Source organism: Acipenser ruthenus, chromosome 28, assembly GCF_902713425.1.
Source record: "Acipenser ruthenus chromosome 28, fAciRut3.2 maternal haplotype, whole genome shotgun sequence".
Taxonomy (NCBI): domain Eukaryota; kingdom Metazoa; phylum Chordata; class Actinopteri; order Acipenseriformes; family Acipenseridae; genus Acipenser; species Acipenser ruthenus.
This window is the reverse complement of record NC_081216.1, coordinates 25095736-25110969: the sequence shown is the minus strand read 5'-3', so window position 1 is coordinate 25110969 and position 15234 is coordinate 25095736. Positions and strand designations below refer to the sequence as shown.

General features: G+C 38.6%; 1 protein-coding gene across 3 annotated transcripts in view; it reads right to left on the bottom strand.

The window, feature by feature from the left end:
• LOC117434572 (low-density lipoprotein receptor-related protein 4-like) overlaps nucleotides 1-15234 on the bottom strand; it is a 78839-nt gene that overhangs the window by 31454 nt on the left and 32151 nt on the right. For all 3 annotated transcript variants that reach the window (XM_034057146.3, XM_034057147.3, XM_059003271.1), the window contains exon 2: nucleotides 7455-7601. In XM_034057146.3, coding sequence (XP_033913037.3) covers nucleotides 7455-7601 — 147 coding nt within the window. The remainder of the gene's footprint in view (nucleotides 1-7454; nucleotides 7602-15234) is intronic.

Sequence of the window (15234 nt, the reverse complement as noted above, 5' to 3'; positions counted from 1 at the left end):
TGACATATTTATCATTCCCAGGTTCTAATACAAAGCAATTAAGGGGCCCAGAGTTAGCAGGCTGGATCCTAAGATCTCCTGCTGATTTATTAGTAATGTCTGGTTCTTATCTTAATAATGAGTGAAAGCACGAAAAATCTTCCAGTAGACAAACATTTGTCTTTTTCAGTGTCTGTTTTGTCTACTGTTTGTATGTTTATTTAGTCTGACACAGATTTTATGATTAATCTATGGGTGTATCTTTATAATATACAAAATATCTGGACGAGATGTACAACATACTGTGTCATTACAGTACAAAAGCAGAACCTCTCATTATTCATCCATAAAGCAGCTGTTGAAATCGAATCAATCTCGTATCTGGTAGTAGCAATAAACTTGAACAGCTGGACTCCTTGGGTCACATAACAAATCGGTGACCGAATTGGGATTCTAAACCAGCACTAGCTCTTCCCAGCACTATACCTCATGGTGATCAGGGCAATGGGAAACAAACCATTAAACCAGATCCTCTCATGCAACTTCAGACATTCTAAGTAGCCTCCCACCAGCAGCTGCTGTTCACCAAGCACATATCACAAGCCTGGTGAATGTTTCTTTTCTGACCTTTGATTAAAAACAACCTTTTCAAGTTCAAAGCACATACATCATGAAAACTGAGAAATCTGACACAAATATTACTGATGCCCTGAACAGTGTGCAGCTTTCTTTGATCAAGCCCAGCAATACTCATCCCCCTTTTTTTAATGCACAGTCCCTCAGAGGCCCAATTTAAGCCCTTGATATAAAGCATTTAAACCCAGATGACACGCAAAGGTATTTTTCTTTTAAACTGCGGATGTCGTTATATTTTTTAAATATCTTCATTAATGGGGATAATTTAGTTTCTTCCTTGGCCAAGTGAAAAGTCTGTTCACAAAAACAACACATAAAAAGAGTGACCTTTTAAGCATCTGTTCCTTCTTGTTTTCTCTTTTTTTTCTTCTTTGAAGTGTTTTAATTTGATTGGATTAGACTAATGCCAAACTGGAATGCATAACATGAGTTGAATAAAAAAAATCCCAAAGCTATAAAACATTTTCTTTTTCTTTCTTGTGACTATATATATATATATATATATATATATATATATATATATATATATATATATATATATATATATATATTTAATCTGGTGATTACACAAAAAAAACAAAACTGCAATGTTTTCATTGTGAAATACACATGGATAACCTGACCCATTCAATTTCTCAACAATTACCTTCCTTAGCTACTTATTCTTCATTTTTCATCTTCAGATTTGCTGTCTATGAGGCCCCTGTGTGCATGGGAAGGGGAAGCTTTGGAAATGTAACACACTCAATATAAAGATGACATTTCCAGGGAAATGAATGCTGTAACCCTATACTTTACCAATTCCGTTTCTTTAACTGAACCTTGGGTAGAGAACGTCATTTTTATTGCAGCATATTATTTGCAGTTAAAACTGGTGTACTAGACCCTAATAAACAAGGTCTTGGTTTCAGAAAGGAAAAGCATAGACCACATCTGAGGGGACCAATATAACCAGCAACATACAGCTTATCATAAACCTCAGGGAAGTCGAAAAGCATCTGTGCATACACGACAGAACATTTCCACACAGCTCTAAGGAGACCTATTAAGAGAGTGTGTTTCTTGTACTCCCCCCCCCCCCCACCCCCACCCCCAGGTCAATCTTCTGAATGAAAAGGCTAATACGTAGGCATCCTGTATCACAAACCCCAAGTCACTCGCTGTGTTGTCCTTCAGTGTTCAACAAACTTGCTTGTCCTCTCCCTAACACATAGGCATTAGGCTAAAGCACACCAGCACCATTGCAAATTAACAAAGGTTTGAGGAAAACCTGATTAGACACAGGCGACATTATCCTTTTTGGTAGGTTTATCCTGTCAACCCGATGCAAAATGAAGACTCTGTGCTAGCTGTAACAAACCAGATTGTGATCCTGTGAAGACTGTGGACATGTAAAGATCATGTGCGCAGCTCTCAGGGGTACAGTTTATTTTATTTTTTTTAGCCCATGAGTTGTTTTGATAATTAGCCAATACAGTACTCTGTTAGTTGTATGCATCGTTGGGCATCTTCGCTAGTATCTTCATTCTTCATCTTCATACAGTAACCACTAGGTGTAAGGGTTACAAAAATATCATCAAGGTGTTGACGTTCATAACAGCAACCAAGAGCCACATTTTATTTTCACTGTTTCCACCAATAAGGGAAATTCTGGCAATTGTTTAATTTAAACAAAACTTTTGCTATTTACTTAAGGATGGAGAGCCTAGGAGAACTGACAATCTTTTTTTTATTTCTCAAAGTATTGTTCAGCAGCTATTGGAGAAACATGAATCTTGTTTACATTTTGGTCAGGCACAGCATCAGACGGATAACGTTTGGCTGGCAGAAACTGCTAAAAGGTCCAGTTCCAAGGCCAAACGCATGAGGTAAACAGATCCCTTTAGAAATGAATATCAAGGGGGCTCCGGAGTGGCGCATCCAGTAAAAGCACTCGCTAGAGTGCAGGATGCGCTCTATAGCCTGGAAGTCGCGAGTTCGAATCCAGGCTATTCCACAGCCGACCGTGGACGGGAGCTCCCAGGGGGCGGCGCTCAATTGGCCGAGCGTCGCCCGGGAGGGTTAGGTCGGCCAGATTTTCCTCGGCTCACCGCACACCAGCAACCCCTGTAGTCTGGCCAGGCGCCTGCGGGCTTGCCTGTAAGCTGCCCAGAGCTGCGTTGTCCTCCGACGCTGTAGCTCTGAGGCGGCTGCACGGTGAGTCTGCAGAGTGTAAAGAAGAGGGCGGCTGACGGCACACGCTTCGGAGGACAGCGTGTGTTCATCTTCGCCCCTCCCGAGTCAGCGCAGGGGTGGTAGCGCTGAGCTGAGCCTAAAAATAATTGGGCATTTCAAATTGGGGAGAAAATAATAAAAAATAATTGGCAACGACTAAATTTTAAGAAAAAAAAAAAAAAAAAAGAAATGAATATCAAATAATCCTGCACAGTAAGACTTAAGGGATTCAAATTTCACACTCTGGAAGAGAAATTGCCTCAAAGTTACTTACAGTGAATATGGACTGACATGATCTATACAATATATCATTATTGTTAGCCTTGGGGTTGGTTCATACGTCTGTCGCAGATTAATGCGACACGTCAGGCGCAGGAAGCTGTAAAAGCTGTGGAGCTTCACTTGGACCATGCATATGTGGACATTTTTCAACATCATCCGACCCTATGTGAATTCAGGTGGCAGACACATGAGAAAAGGCTGTATGACTTTCCAAAGAAGACGCATGTCACAAGAGCGTGGATGAAAAATAATTACTGAAATAATCTTTAAAAATAAATGCTTCCCAAGCCTTGGTTGGTTTAAATTGATTGGGTTTTTCCTTTCAAGATTAGGAATTCTTTGAAGCCTCTTATTAGCGCAGAGTCATCCTTTGTGCAGTCACATTTATAGATGAAGAAAAGTCACATTCAAGGAGGATTCAGACAGGCAGCGCCACACACTGCTGCTTTTTGTCAACTTACTGTCAAACACAATCTCCCACTCAACAGACAGAAAAGGGAACTACAAAAAGTTTGGATGAAGAGAGCCAAAAGGCTCTTCAAACCATTAATGATTATTTCATTTACTGAAGTCTACGAACAATCCATGTGACTCGCAGATGAAACCCATGCACCCTGTCAAGTGACTACATATAGTATTTACCTTACATCTCACCCTCTCCACCAATCACCAGTCATTGTTCCTCCTGGGGCTTAAATAGAAGTGTGAAAAGCATGTGGTGCCAATCACCTTTTAGTTTTGCTTACAGATTTCACAATAAACATGCAAATAGGGAAAGACAAAGGAAAGATAGAGAGATTCCATTACTCAGATTTAGACATGGGATACTTCTATTTAACCAAATCTCTCAGTGGAACCGGGTCTGTGGTCTCATACATTTCAACTTTTGAAATCGGTTCTAACAATGTCACACTTGACCCCAAGTACCATTCTCTGATCCGGATCCAATCCGCTCTAACCTTGCCAGCTCAGTTATTTTTATTTAAACCCTTGTAATTACCATCGCTGTGATCAGCCTATAAATAACTGTCATGCCAACGGCCTTTGAAACCAATACTCTCACATGATCACATTACCAAAACCCCAAAGTGACTATTAGCTTTAAAACATTGCTTCATGGATTTGAGACTAGATTCACTGTGGCTATTTTTTTATTTTTTTTAAAGATTACTGGAGGCCTCTGTCAAGCATTCTACTAATGATTTACGAAGGAGGAACCCAGCATAACATGATCATTCTGCTCCCTATCGAAAGTAATCATACTAATAGTCTTTGGAAGGAAAATAAGTGGATATTACTTAGAAGATGAAAAAATCTAGTAGCAGCTTTCTGGTATTACTAATGTCCTATCAGAACGAACTCTATTATTCACAAGGCTTTTACTTACCAGTTGTTTAAAGACTGGTTGCTTGGGTGAATTAAATATACTGGTACTCATAAAACTCAATAGAGAATGTGAAAAGATGCCGACAACAAGCATATAAGCTTTGCTAATGTATCAAAACATAGTCTTTGAATAACAAATAAAGTTAAAGCTTTGCGAGTTGGGACCCAGAATATGTAAAGAATAGGAATTCCTTACTTTAAACCTACACAACTATATTGTGATCTGCTGCCAGAAAGTTTTCTGCTCAGATGGGTTTATGCAAATTCACAATAGAAATACGAGATAAACCCTGGGACAAAAACAAATTCAGCATTCCCTCACTGTTTGGTTCTTTACTTCAAATGGAGATAATGGCAATATCAGAAAACAGATCCCCCGAGGTGAATCTGATCAATATTGCCTGTAATCTTCTTTTAAGAGATGTTCTTAGCTCACGCTGTTTTGAAAGTATACCCACAGGAAGGGGAATCTTTCTGATTGGCTACGCTCGATAAACAGGGGGGATTATGAGCTGCAGCAATCTAGTCTGGACAAGATGACACCAGCAGGGTCCCACTGTTGCAGTCGAGACTGGGTTAGGGGTAGTGTATGTTTATCAGTTGCTTGCTACCCCCTTTATTTGAAGAGTATTACATTAACTTTCATCATAGTTTGGGGCTTTCAAGTTAAAGATCCATTTTATCTTATCACCCCCCCCCACCCCCCACCCCAAAGTGTTGTAATGCCAAAGCCTTTAAGCTCAGCAGGGGTATTGCATGGAGTATAAATGAGGCACAGGGGCCTTAATTTAAGAATATTAGAAACTTGAGGAGAAAAAATAAATAAAAGACAAAGAAACAAAACCAGAACATATGGGTAAGACGCTTGTTTTTTTTTTCTTTTTTTTTTGTGGCAGCTTAAGTTTCCACACATACTAAAGTAAGTTATACTTTACTTCTCGTAAGTAGAACACCAGCTCCAATAGTGCATAGTGCCTCCAGGTGCTACAGTGAGGTGTCGACAGATGGAGTTGTCATATTAATCCCCAATGAGGCTAAGAAGAATGTGTGATGTTCTGGTCCAAAGGCAAGGGTGCTATTTTAGGAGTCAGCAACACCCTAGGACTATGATAGGTGCATTATTATGTTGCAACAAATAATAGAAAATTGTGATGGAAATGAACAAACTTGAGCAGATATTAATTACATTTTACACCCCAGAGATATTACTGATAGAGACAACGCTTAAGCACCTTGATATCAAGCCTCCTTATCTTCTTAAAAAAGTCTATTGTAAAAATTAAAAAAAACCAAACTTTATATTAGGGTTGATATATAGGCATATTAAAATGCTCTGCATCGTAATGAGAATGCTGTCCTTGAAAAACTGGAAACTGGCCTGCTTTAAAAATACTTGCTGCCACAATAACCAATACAATGTTAACAGAGAAATAACCTGAATATATCTGAGATTAACACATAAATGAAAATAAAAAAGTAAAACTAGTTTCACAAAATGATTTACCGCAGTGTTTGAAGTTATGGATAAAGCAGCATTTACATATAGTATTTCATTTGTAACAGTTTTTCCTGTGCAAAAATGTCTAAGTACACTTTAAAAGGACCTCCTTGGGGGGAAAAAAATAACATTCATTGATGATTTTATGAGACGTTTGTGTTTGTTGGTATTTAAAATTAGGGTGGACGTATAATGTAATAAGATATTAAAGTTTCTTCTCATGCACTCTGAAATGTACGTACTGTAGTTTAGTCACAGCAATTTAAATAAGCAGAGACTGCTTTTATCATTATCCAAGATATATGATTGGGTTGGATTTCAGCCAGTCAGCCCTAATAAATACAGTTACTTTAAAATCACAAAATCTTGCTTTCACCCTAACCCAGAAACGCTGTGTTAATAATTCACACCCCTTCCAATGATATGCATTAAGAACCACCACATTACCTCCTCCTTTGTTTAAATTCTGTAGTTACAGCAGGAGAGACTAGATTTGTAAATGAAAAAAGCCAAAGTTTTAATATTTATTTAATGCAATATCTTATGTTATTTATTTGGAATTGGACCCCATTTTAACAGCACATAAAGAAAACATGGTTTGGGTGGGTGGATAATTTCACCACCACCTTATATATTTTTCAGATACCTCAACTATAATCCCTGTTGGGCCACCAGTTTGAGTCCCTTCCGAACTCCAAACTACTATATTATAATAGCAGTTGCCTTGAAGGTTCACAGTTGCCAAGAATACTGACTGATAGTAAGTTTCCTTTCCAAAGCTATTACAGGATCCGATGCGACCTTAGACAATTGAAACAGACCTCACACCAACTCTGTATTGAGAAGTATTCAAACAGTACAGTAGTGCAGCACACATGCATAGTTTCCATGTATGTAATTCAAAGGCTGGGGAAAAATAATAATATCACTCATTCTGTGGCTTACTACATTTTAGCTTCCTAAAGAAGTTTCTAGAATCTTCTCATGGGCAGCCACACAATAATTATTAAATTAAAAAGCTGAAAATAACTACAAAGTTGGTAAAACCTACACTGGCTACGAGTCCAGTCCCCAGTGTACAGCTTGCATGTGGAGTCACTGGATCAAACATTCCACACAAGCACCACCAATCTCGGCTGGGGCCTGACCGCATCTATTGAAATGGCAAGGGTCCAGATTTTTCATTCATCCAATTAAATCTTTCACTCCTGCGGTTAATTTAATAGTGCAGTCATCCAATATGTAAGAGACTCCCGATGTCTTAAATATCTTTCCATTATTTTCTCTTGGACTTGGAAGAAATGATACCTGTGCTGAGAGATTTATTTGACTGATTTCAGGATGGGGTCTAGAAAGAATAAAATAAGGTGATACACTAAAACGTAAGCTTCTGGAGGTGGAATAGCATTACTTGGCCATCTTCTATCTGCATTTATTTTACAGTCATTCAGAGACTTACTGCACCCGTCTTCATCACTGTGATCCCCACAGTCGTTGTCCCCATCGCACTGCCACGGAGCTGGAATGCAGGTGCACTCCCCGAAGGTATTCACCGCACACGTGAAATGATTTCGTCCACATGAGCATTCCGTGTTTCCTGCAATGGCTGCGAAACAAAAACAGACAAGCTTGGTTATAGGGAATCGTGTTTTCTGTATGTCCAAAAACAATTCCAGAATGAATCCAGTGTCGTAACCAAGCAGCATCCAGTAACATCCTGTAACATCCTGTACTTCCCCCCCACGAATTCCCATGGTGACCGGCTTATGAAACTTTGGACCGCATTCCTTTATCATCATGTCACTGCTTGCCAGCCTGTCATAACTGTTTAACTAGCTAGCAACTCGACAAGTAAAGTGAAAGGGATGGTTTTTGGCAGATACTGAATAGGAATTGTGGGTTTAACAAGCAAGCAGAGGGAGAAAAAAAGTGCTCCATTTACAACTTAACATCTAGGTTATAATATTAAAGTAACACATTTGCTCCTTGAGTTTTGGACATTATTGAAGCATGCTGCATTTGACATTCCCCAGGTCGGGAGCATTTTGCTTCTATGCTACAAATTTAAAGAGTGTGCTTTGACAGGACACCATGGACTGCAGCTTCCACTGCACAGAGGCAGAATGAAAGAAGCCAACAGCAGAGGTTGGAACTTGTCTCATTTTACTTTATAGAAATGGACAATAAGTGAGCAGAACACATAACCTAGTAACTTCCTGGAATGGAGACATGCAGAGGCATTTAAACTCTTTCATGGTGTTCCCATCGATCTACATTACAGAATAAGCATGTGCATCTCATCCCAAAGGTTACACTGAAGATAACATTTCTACAGCCCAGTTTACTGAACAATTATTCTCTGTACCAAGTGCAAACAGCCTTTCACAGATTCTGCAAACTGGCAGATTTTTGTATGAACAAAATGCCAGGGGGCTTCCGAGACCCCTGACCCCTGGGCAGAACAAAGCTGCAGAAACATCCCCTGGCTGTGTGAATCCCATCGCATCTACTGTACAACTGGATACCAGGCCATGGCTGTGCTGAAGTCCATATGACCAGACACTACACTACAGCCTAATGGAGAATATGTTTATCTAATTTCATTAGTATTTTTTTTTTTTTTTTTTACTTGGAGTATGGGCAGACACTTTATCCATTTTGGTTATTTGGCTCCTAAACATTCTAAAATGCTTTAATTAGTGTCCTGTATCAGTTTCCATTGTGCTACCCAATATACAAATTTATCAAATTACATTTAGGTAAAAGAGGTCTTAAAATTAGCTTTTTGGGGACTGCTGCAATCTGGGTTGCTGCTACAATAGAAGAACAAAAGCATAAAAGCAAATAGTTGCGTGCTGTCTTGTACATTTCTCAGGGTTTTGTTCAAGACAAGCTCTATGCATACAACTCAATGTTAAATGACAAGAAACGTACTGTAAGAATATCGTTTTTTCTCATACAGTGACTCATCAGTACAGAGACAGTGAATGTTCTTAAAGTTCAACTGCTTGTTTTATAATCCCGATTACGTTTTTTTTGTTTTGCTTTCTAACACTGACATATGGCAAACCAGGGTTTCTTTAGGTGAGAAAGCATCACTGTTCACAGCAAGCTTCTCCCTACGCTGTAAGAAATCTATACACTTCACATTAATGCAATTTGTTTTTAAGCGGTAATAAAATAATGTCTCAATTAATCACAACTGAGTCCAACCACTTGAACGAGAAACTAAAACCCCCACCTGCATACTTTAACTTTTCCACACATGCACGATTTCATTCCTTCGTTTCATATGCTGATTTTACTGCAAGATGAGTAATGACTCCTTCTCATTAGTTTTCAGAGCCAGTAGTATTGGTTTACTTCTGTATTTTCTCAAGCTCAAGGACTATTACATTTTGCTTATGTATTCACATACACTTTGTGAAAAAAATGTCTGCGTCTATCACAAAAAACGCAATTCATCAATAAACCAAAAAAAAATCTAAAATAGTATCTTTCACTTATAGTGAAAAATGACCAATATTTGCCAATTAATCATCAGCGCAGTTTCAAAGGCTTGTAAAGGAGATCCATGTGGAAGCTTCTTGTTTTGTAAGGGTCTTGATTTCTGGACTCCAAACAAAGGATTAACTCATCACAGGAGGCCTGGCAAAAACCCTTCAAAACACTCAATCCTTAGAAAATTAATGGTCTTTTCACCCATTCTCACTATTCTTAAATTTTTTTTCTCTTTTATGAATTGTCCAAGTGACAAAGGAAATTTTATACTCTAAAGTATTCCCTTCGTGTCCCCGCTGGGGTCTTCATTACAGCTAGACCCAAAAGAAAATCTCGCTTCTCCTCAGAAATGAGGCCCGTTTCTTTCATACTGCTAGGCCCAAGCCTGGGGGCAGATTTTTGGCAATTTCTTCTCATCCATGGTTCTATCTACATAACACTGAAAGAGGATTAAGGAGTAGTACGCATATAAAACATAACCTTTCTGAGGGAAAAAGCGTTAACTGTGAAAAGCAAATTCCACTAGGAGTGCTTTGGGAATTTGTTGCTATGCGGACGGGGAAACCTGACCGAATTGGGGTTTTCTTTGAAACTATGAGTGTATACAACAACAGTTGCCAAAAGTACTTAAATTTGCAAGCAGGCCTGCCATTTTTAAACAGAGGTTTGACTGAAACAACTGGTTTATATGCAGCTTTTCATAAAACACAAAATTAAAGCCTTTTTTTTTAAAGATTACTGCACCGTTGTGTCATACTCAGCCACAAGAAAGAACAGAGTTGCCACACATGCAGCGGATCAAAAAAAATGATAATTAGGATGGAAAGCTCATCATCTCTAAAATCGAACCCCATGACATCCTTTTCGAATGTTTAGAACACAAGCAATACATGGATATTATTTTTTTGCACACAACACCAAATAATTATTTAGGTACGTTAAGCTTTCTATCATAGCTCTGAATACAAGAATCAACGATACCACAATACTTGATACTGTAAAGGCTACAGAATTGTAAACACATACAGCATTTGAAACAAAATTGACATGAGATAATCTATGTGTGTACAGTATGCATGTACGTATGCACGCATGCAAATCTTTCCCAGCAAACCAATAATTATCTAAAGGGCTAACTGACAAATATGCAAATAATATAGGCAAATATTCTACCTCTTACAGTATCAATTTTAGAACCCTCTTTTCCCCCACTTAAGACAGATCAAACAGTCACAAAAATGCTTAAAAAGAAAAAAAAAAGATCTCAGCTGGATTTCAAATTCTCCAAATTCCATAGTAAACTGTAGTCTACGTTTTGTTTGTCATCTTGCGGTGGCTACCTTTTAATAATCAAGCATGGTGTTGTAAAGCGCAGGGTGTGTAAGTGATGTAATTACTCTTCCTTCACCTGTGTCTTGTGAAATAGGATTCCTCAGCAGGAAGCCCTGTTGTTTAAAGTCTTTTGTCTCAGGAGGCTCAGATAATAAGGTATGACTAAACTATCAGGGGGAAAATGATATTGCACTGGAGGCTCACAATAAAACACTAGGCTTGACGAATCAGACTGACGCTGCTGGTCAGCAGCAAAGGTAACAGATCCATTGGTTTTGAAGCCTGCACTTTCGAATTTTACAGTTTCTCAGTTTAGTTTGGTTTCACGACCAGGCATTCCTGTCCGCAGCTTTTCTAAAACCTATGTTTATTTATTGAAAAATAAATACTATTTCGGTTTCTCTCCAAGATTCCTTAAAAAATAATGTAAGGCTGCAGGTGCATTTTCGGTCAGCCTTATCAACTTACAGACTGAACAGTAACCTGAAGACTTGTCAAAATAATAAGGTACAAAAACAAGACTGACAGGCCAAGACTGACAACTGACATCATTGGCAGACACGGAAGAAAAACAGATATTGTGGGAGCCGGTGAACGCACCGTTCCTCTTAATTACTGTGTCAGACTTGCGCTGGAAACACTGTTGTTGCATGAAAGGCTGAACCCAAATCAAAATGAGATTACACTTGTTTGAAGTCAATTGTGTTCAATTTGGCTAGACAATCAGATTGAATTATTTGAAAGTAACTAAGTGACAGAAAGGGCCGGTGGAACTGTGAGCTTTCAGGATTAACTTGTCAGCAAATTGACAGAAATGGTTCTTAAAGGCATCAAACCACTACGAGGGGATAAACTTGATGGCAAAACCCTGCAATCTGAAATTCCATTTCCACAAGGATGAAGTGTTACTTCTTTCTTATGATGTGAATATAATTGTGTAATGGCCTTTTCAGATTTATACACCAAATACGGAAGAAGTCCCTTCCTTTACAGAAAAGAGTTGCTAGATTGATAATGAAGCAGAATTACTTTTAGAAACTACCATAGCAACAGAGTCCAGAAGCGTGATATGGGGGTAGATGTGAGGACCACAAATAAATGACCAGACAACACAACCTGAATAGGGGTACAGGTGGTCCCCACAACAGAAAAAAGACAAATCTCATGGATGAAGACCCTGTCTACAACTTTCACAGCTTGCCTAATGACAATTACAGAATGTGAAATAGTTCAGTTTGTATTTGCAAGCTATTAGGGAGTAGAAGCTGAAAAGAGGCAGCCACAGGCTAGGATTGTGGCCAAGGCTGTAGTTGGGTAAACTACATGGGTGGCCTTCATCCCCAGGTGTGTTTTTATATTGAAAATTAAAGCCAGAAAGGAGACCCCTGCTTTGAATATCTAAAACATGTTGACAGGACTTCTTAAGATTCCCTTCAAAGCCTTCGCACAGCCATCAAATCACTCTTGAGGGACCCAAAGCTCAATATCTGAAAATGTAAAGTCCACACACTAATTGGGACGGACTTTCCAATTGACTTAATGGGGGTCCTTTCCCCCATCCCTGGATTGCACACTTCAGAAACTAAGTTATATACGAAGTGTGACTCACGAGGGGTGGAGGTCCAGGGAGGCACTGTAAATGCTGCTTACTTACATGCAGGGTCATATAAATCAGCATGGTTTTAATAACTCCAAAAATGTGGCAACGATAGTAAAGCACATTACAGAACATGCAAGGTAAAAATCCCAGAGAACAATGACAACTTTGGGCAGTTATGGATGCCGTATGGGCGGGGTGAATATGACTATTTAGTGGCTTGAATAATCCTAAATCAGCCTGTGCTGCTCTCCACCAATCACATTTGTATGTCACAATTTGTCCCAGATGTATTTCTGAGTAGTATTAAATATCCAGTACTGGATTCCTACTGTACTGTAGCAGTGTCTAATGTTTCCTGTGCTACCACAGACAGGGACTGTTTTGCAAACTCATGAGTTGTTTTTAAAAAATGGCAAATTAATGTTTTATACAGGATGCGTGGGTGTTTAAATGTTGTTGTTAAAGTTTCATTACTAGCAAACGTTATTTAAAATGTTATCTATCAAAACAGACTTGTTTTAATAACACATGAATTGAAGGATTTTGAATAGGGCCACAATGTCAAACGACAATCACAGCGTTTCTTATATATATATTGGGTTCATTTTATATTATTATCTCAATCCTAAAAACTTTGGCTATAGGTGTACATATATTGCATATCTCCACCTCCAAATAGGAAAGCTTTGAAACAAAAATCCCCAGCAGCAAAATCTCTTTGGTAAAAATAAACATGCATCCATTTATTTCTGCAAAACTCATTACTGTGCAAATCTTAAGCTTTTCCAGTACATTATATTAGGATATTATTCCCTGTAACCTCCAGTCCCCATATGGAATCAGTGAGCCTCCGCTCTACATGCATGGTTAGTGTGGTTTCTGATTAAAATGACAATAATTTGTCCTTTAAGACTTAGCTTTCCCATGTCCCCTATTAATTATCCATTTGCATTTTGAACTCATGTCATTCCAAGATTTAACTGGTGTGGTTCTGACCTAAAATGCACATGTTGCACGCAGCTGACGGAAAGACAATACAGTTCCAGCCTATAGATTTGTTGTGACTATAACATAAAATAAATAACAAAACTGAAGGGGGAATACTGACTTGGAATTTAACAGCTGTACAGAGACATTCATAGCTTTCTTTTTCTCCAAATGCATTATGCAACCCAGCCCTCTACTATACCTGAATATCTCAAGCAGAAATCATGCATGCCCACTGTACCAGCCCTGCTCTTCCCTCACCCCAACATCAGCCCTTTCCTTATCCTCATTGCTATGGAGGATAACATTTCAGTCCTGTTCTCGCCTCCTCATCTCCGTACTTTATTAAACCAGGTAATCTGATTATGGAATCAATTCAATCACGTTCTTAACTAGAAGGGGTGACAGGTGTGCAGGGAAGCACAGTGCATCACTGTCACAGCGTATTAAAAATCACCAGACTCATCGCAATATCATGATAGTTACTGCACTCTCAAACACACACACGCACACACACGTTTGCATTCCTATATTTGTGGGGACTTTTCACTGACTCTCGCTATATTTTATATATTGCCCACACACGCCCACACACACACATGCACACACCTAGTCATACCAGTACTGCATTGCAAAGGTTATTAAAAGAAAAAACTGAGTTCTTGGCAGCTCACTTGGATTTTGGTCAAAACTGGGGCGGAGTGGAGAGGGTAAGAACAAGGAAAATGTGTCTGACTTGACTTGGGTTCAAATTTGTTGTGGAGGAAACTACAATAACAGGGGATTTAACTAGAGTATTTTTAGTATAATATTGTGATAATTTGGTGCTCATTTAGTACAGATCCCTTATCAACTAACCATACAGTACTAATGGAAGGCTTAATGAAAGACAAATATTGGATCAACATTAAAAACATCTTCTTAAAATACCTTTTTTCTTGTGGTATGTTAAAATAGGCATAATACATATATTTTCAGCCGTGGCTGAATTTGCAGCCAGAGGCTGTGTAGTCCAGTGGTTAAAGAAAAGGGCGGGTAACCAGGAAGTGCCTGGTTCAAATCCCACCTCAGCCACTGACTCATTGTGTGACCCTGAGCAAGTCACTTAACCTCGTTGTGCTCTGTCTTTCAGGCGAGACGTAGTTGTAAGTGACTGCAGCTGATGCATAGTTCACACACCCTAGTCTCTGTAAGTCGCCTTGGATAAAGGTGTCTGCTAAATAAACAAATAACAATAAAATGGTCATTATTTCTGTTTTTATGCACATATCTATCATTCACACACACCAACTCTCAATAAAAAATAATGTCTACCTCATATTAAATAATGAATAACTAATCTGAATTTTTTTTTTTTATAAAGACATTGCAGTACAAGCTGTGTATCATCATGGCTTTAGGCAGGGAGAAAAATAAAAATAAAACAGAAATCAACACCATGTAATTAATACACCTGTCTACTCTGTGAGGGTCAGACCCTCACTGTAATATTGAATTGCCTGTTTTAGTGATTGCTATTCTACTGGCGATAGAGCCGTGGGTTTATTATGTATTGTGCATGCTGTTGATCAAGCGTGTTTAATATATTAAGGTGTATTGCTGTAATTAGATTAGGGCTCTTCCATTAAGGAAGTTACCGTAGCTATATATGTGGAACAAGTGTTTTGTTATTGCTATATGTTTGGTAATCTTCCACTAGAAGGAATAATGCTCATTTTCAGTCTTTACTGGTAATAGTTCATAATGACAAGGATAATAATAAGTAAGCAATATAATAGTTTAATGATCGTTTGTAAACAAAGACGCTACGCATGCAGGT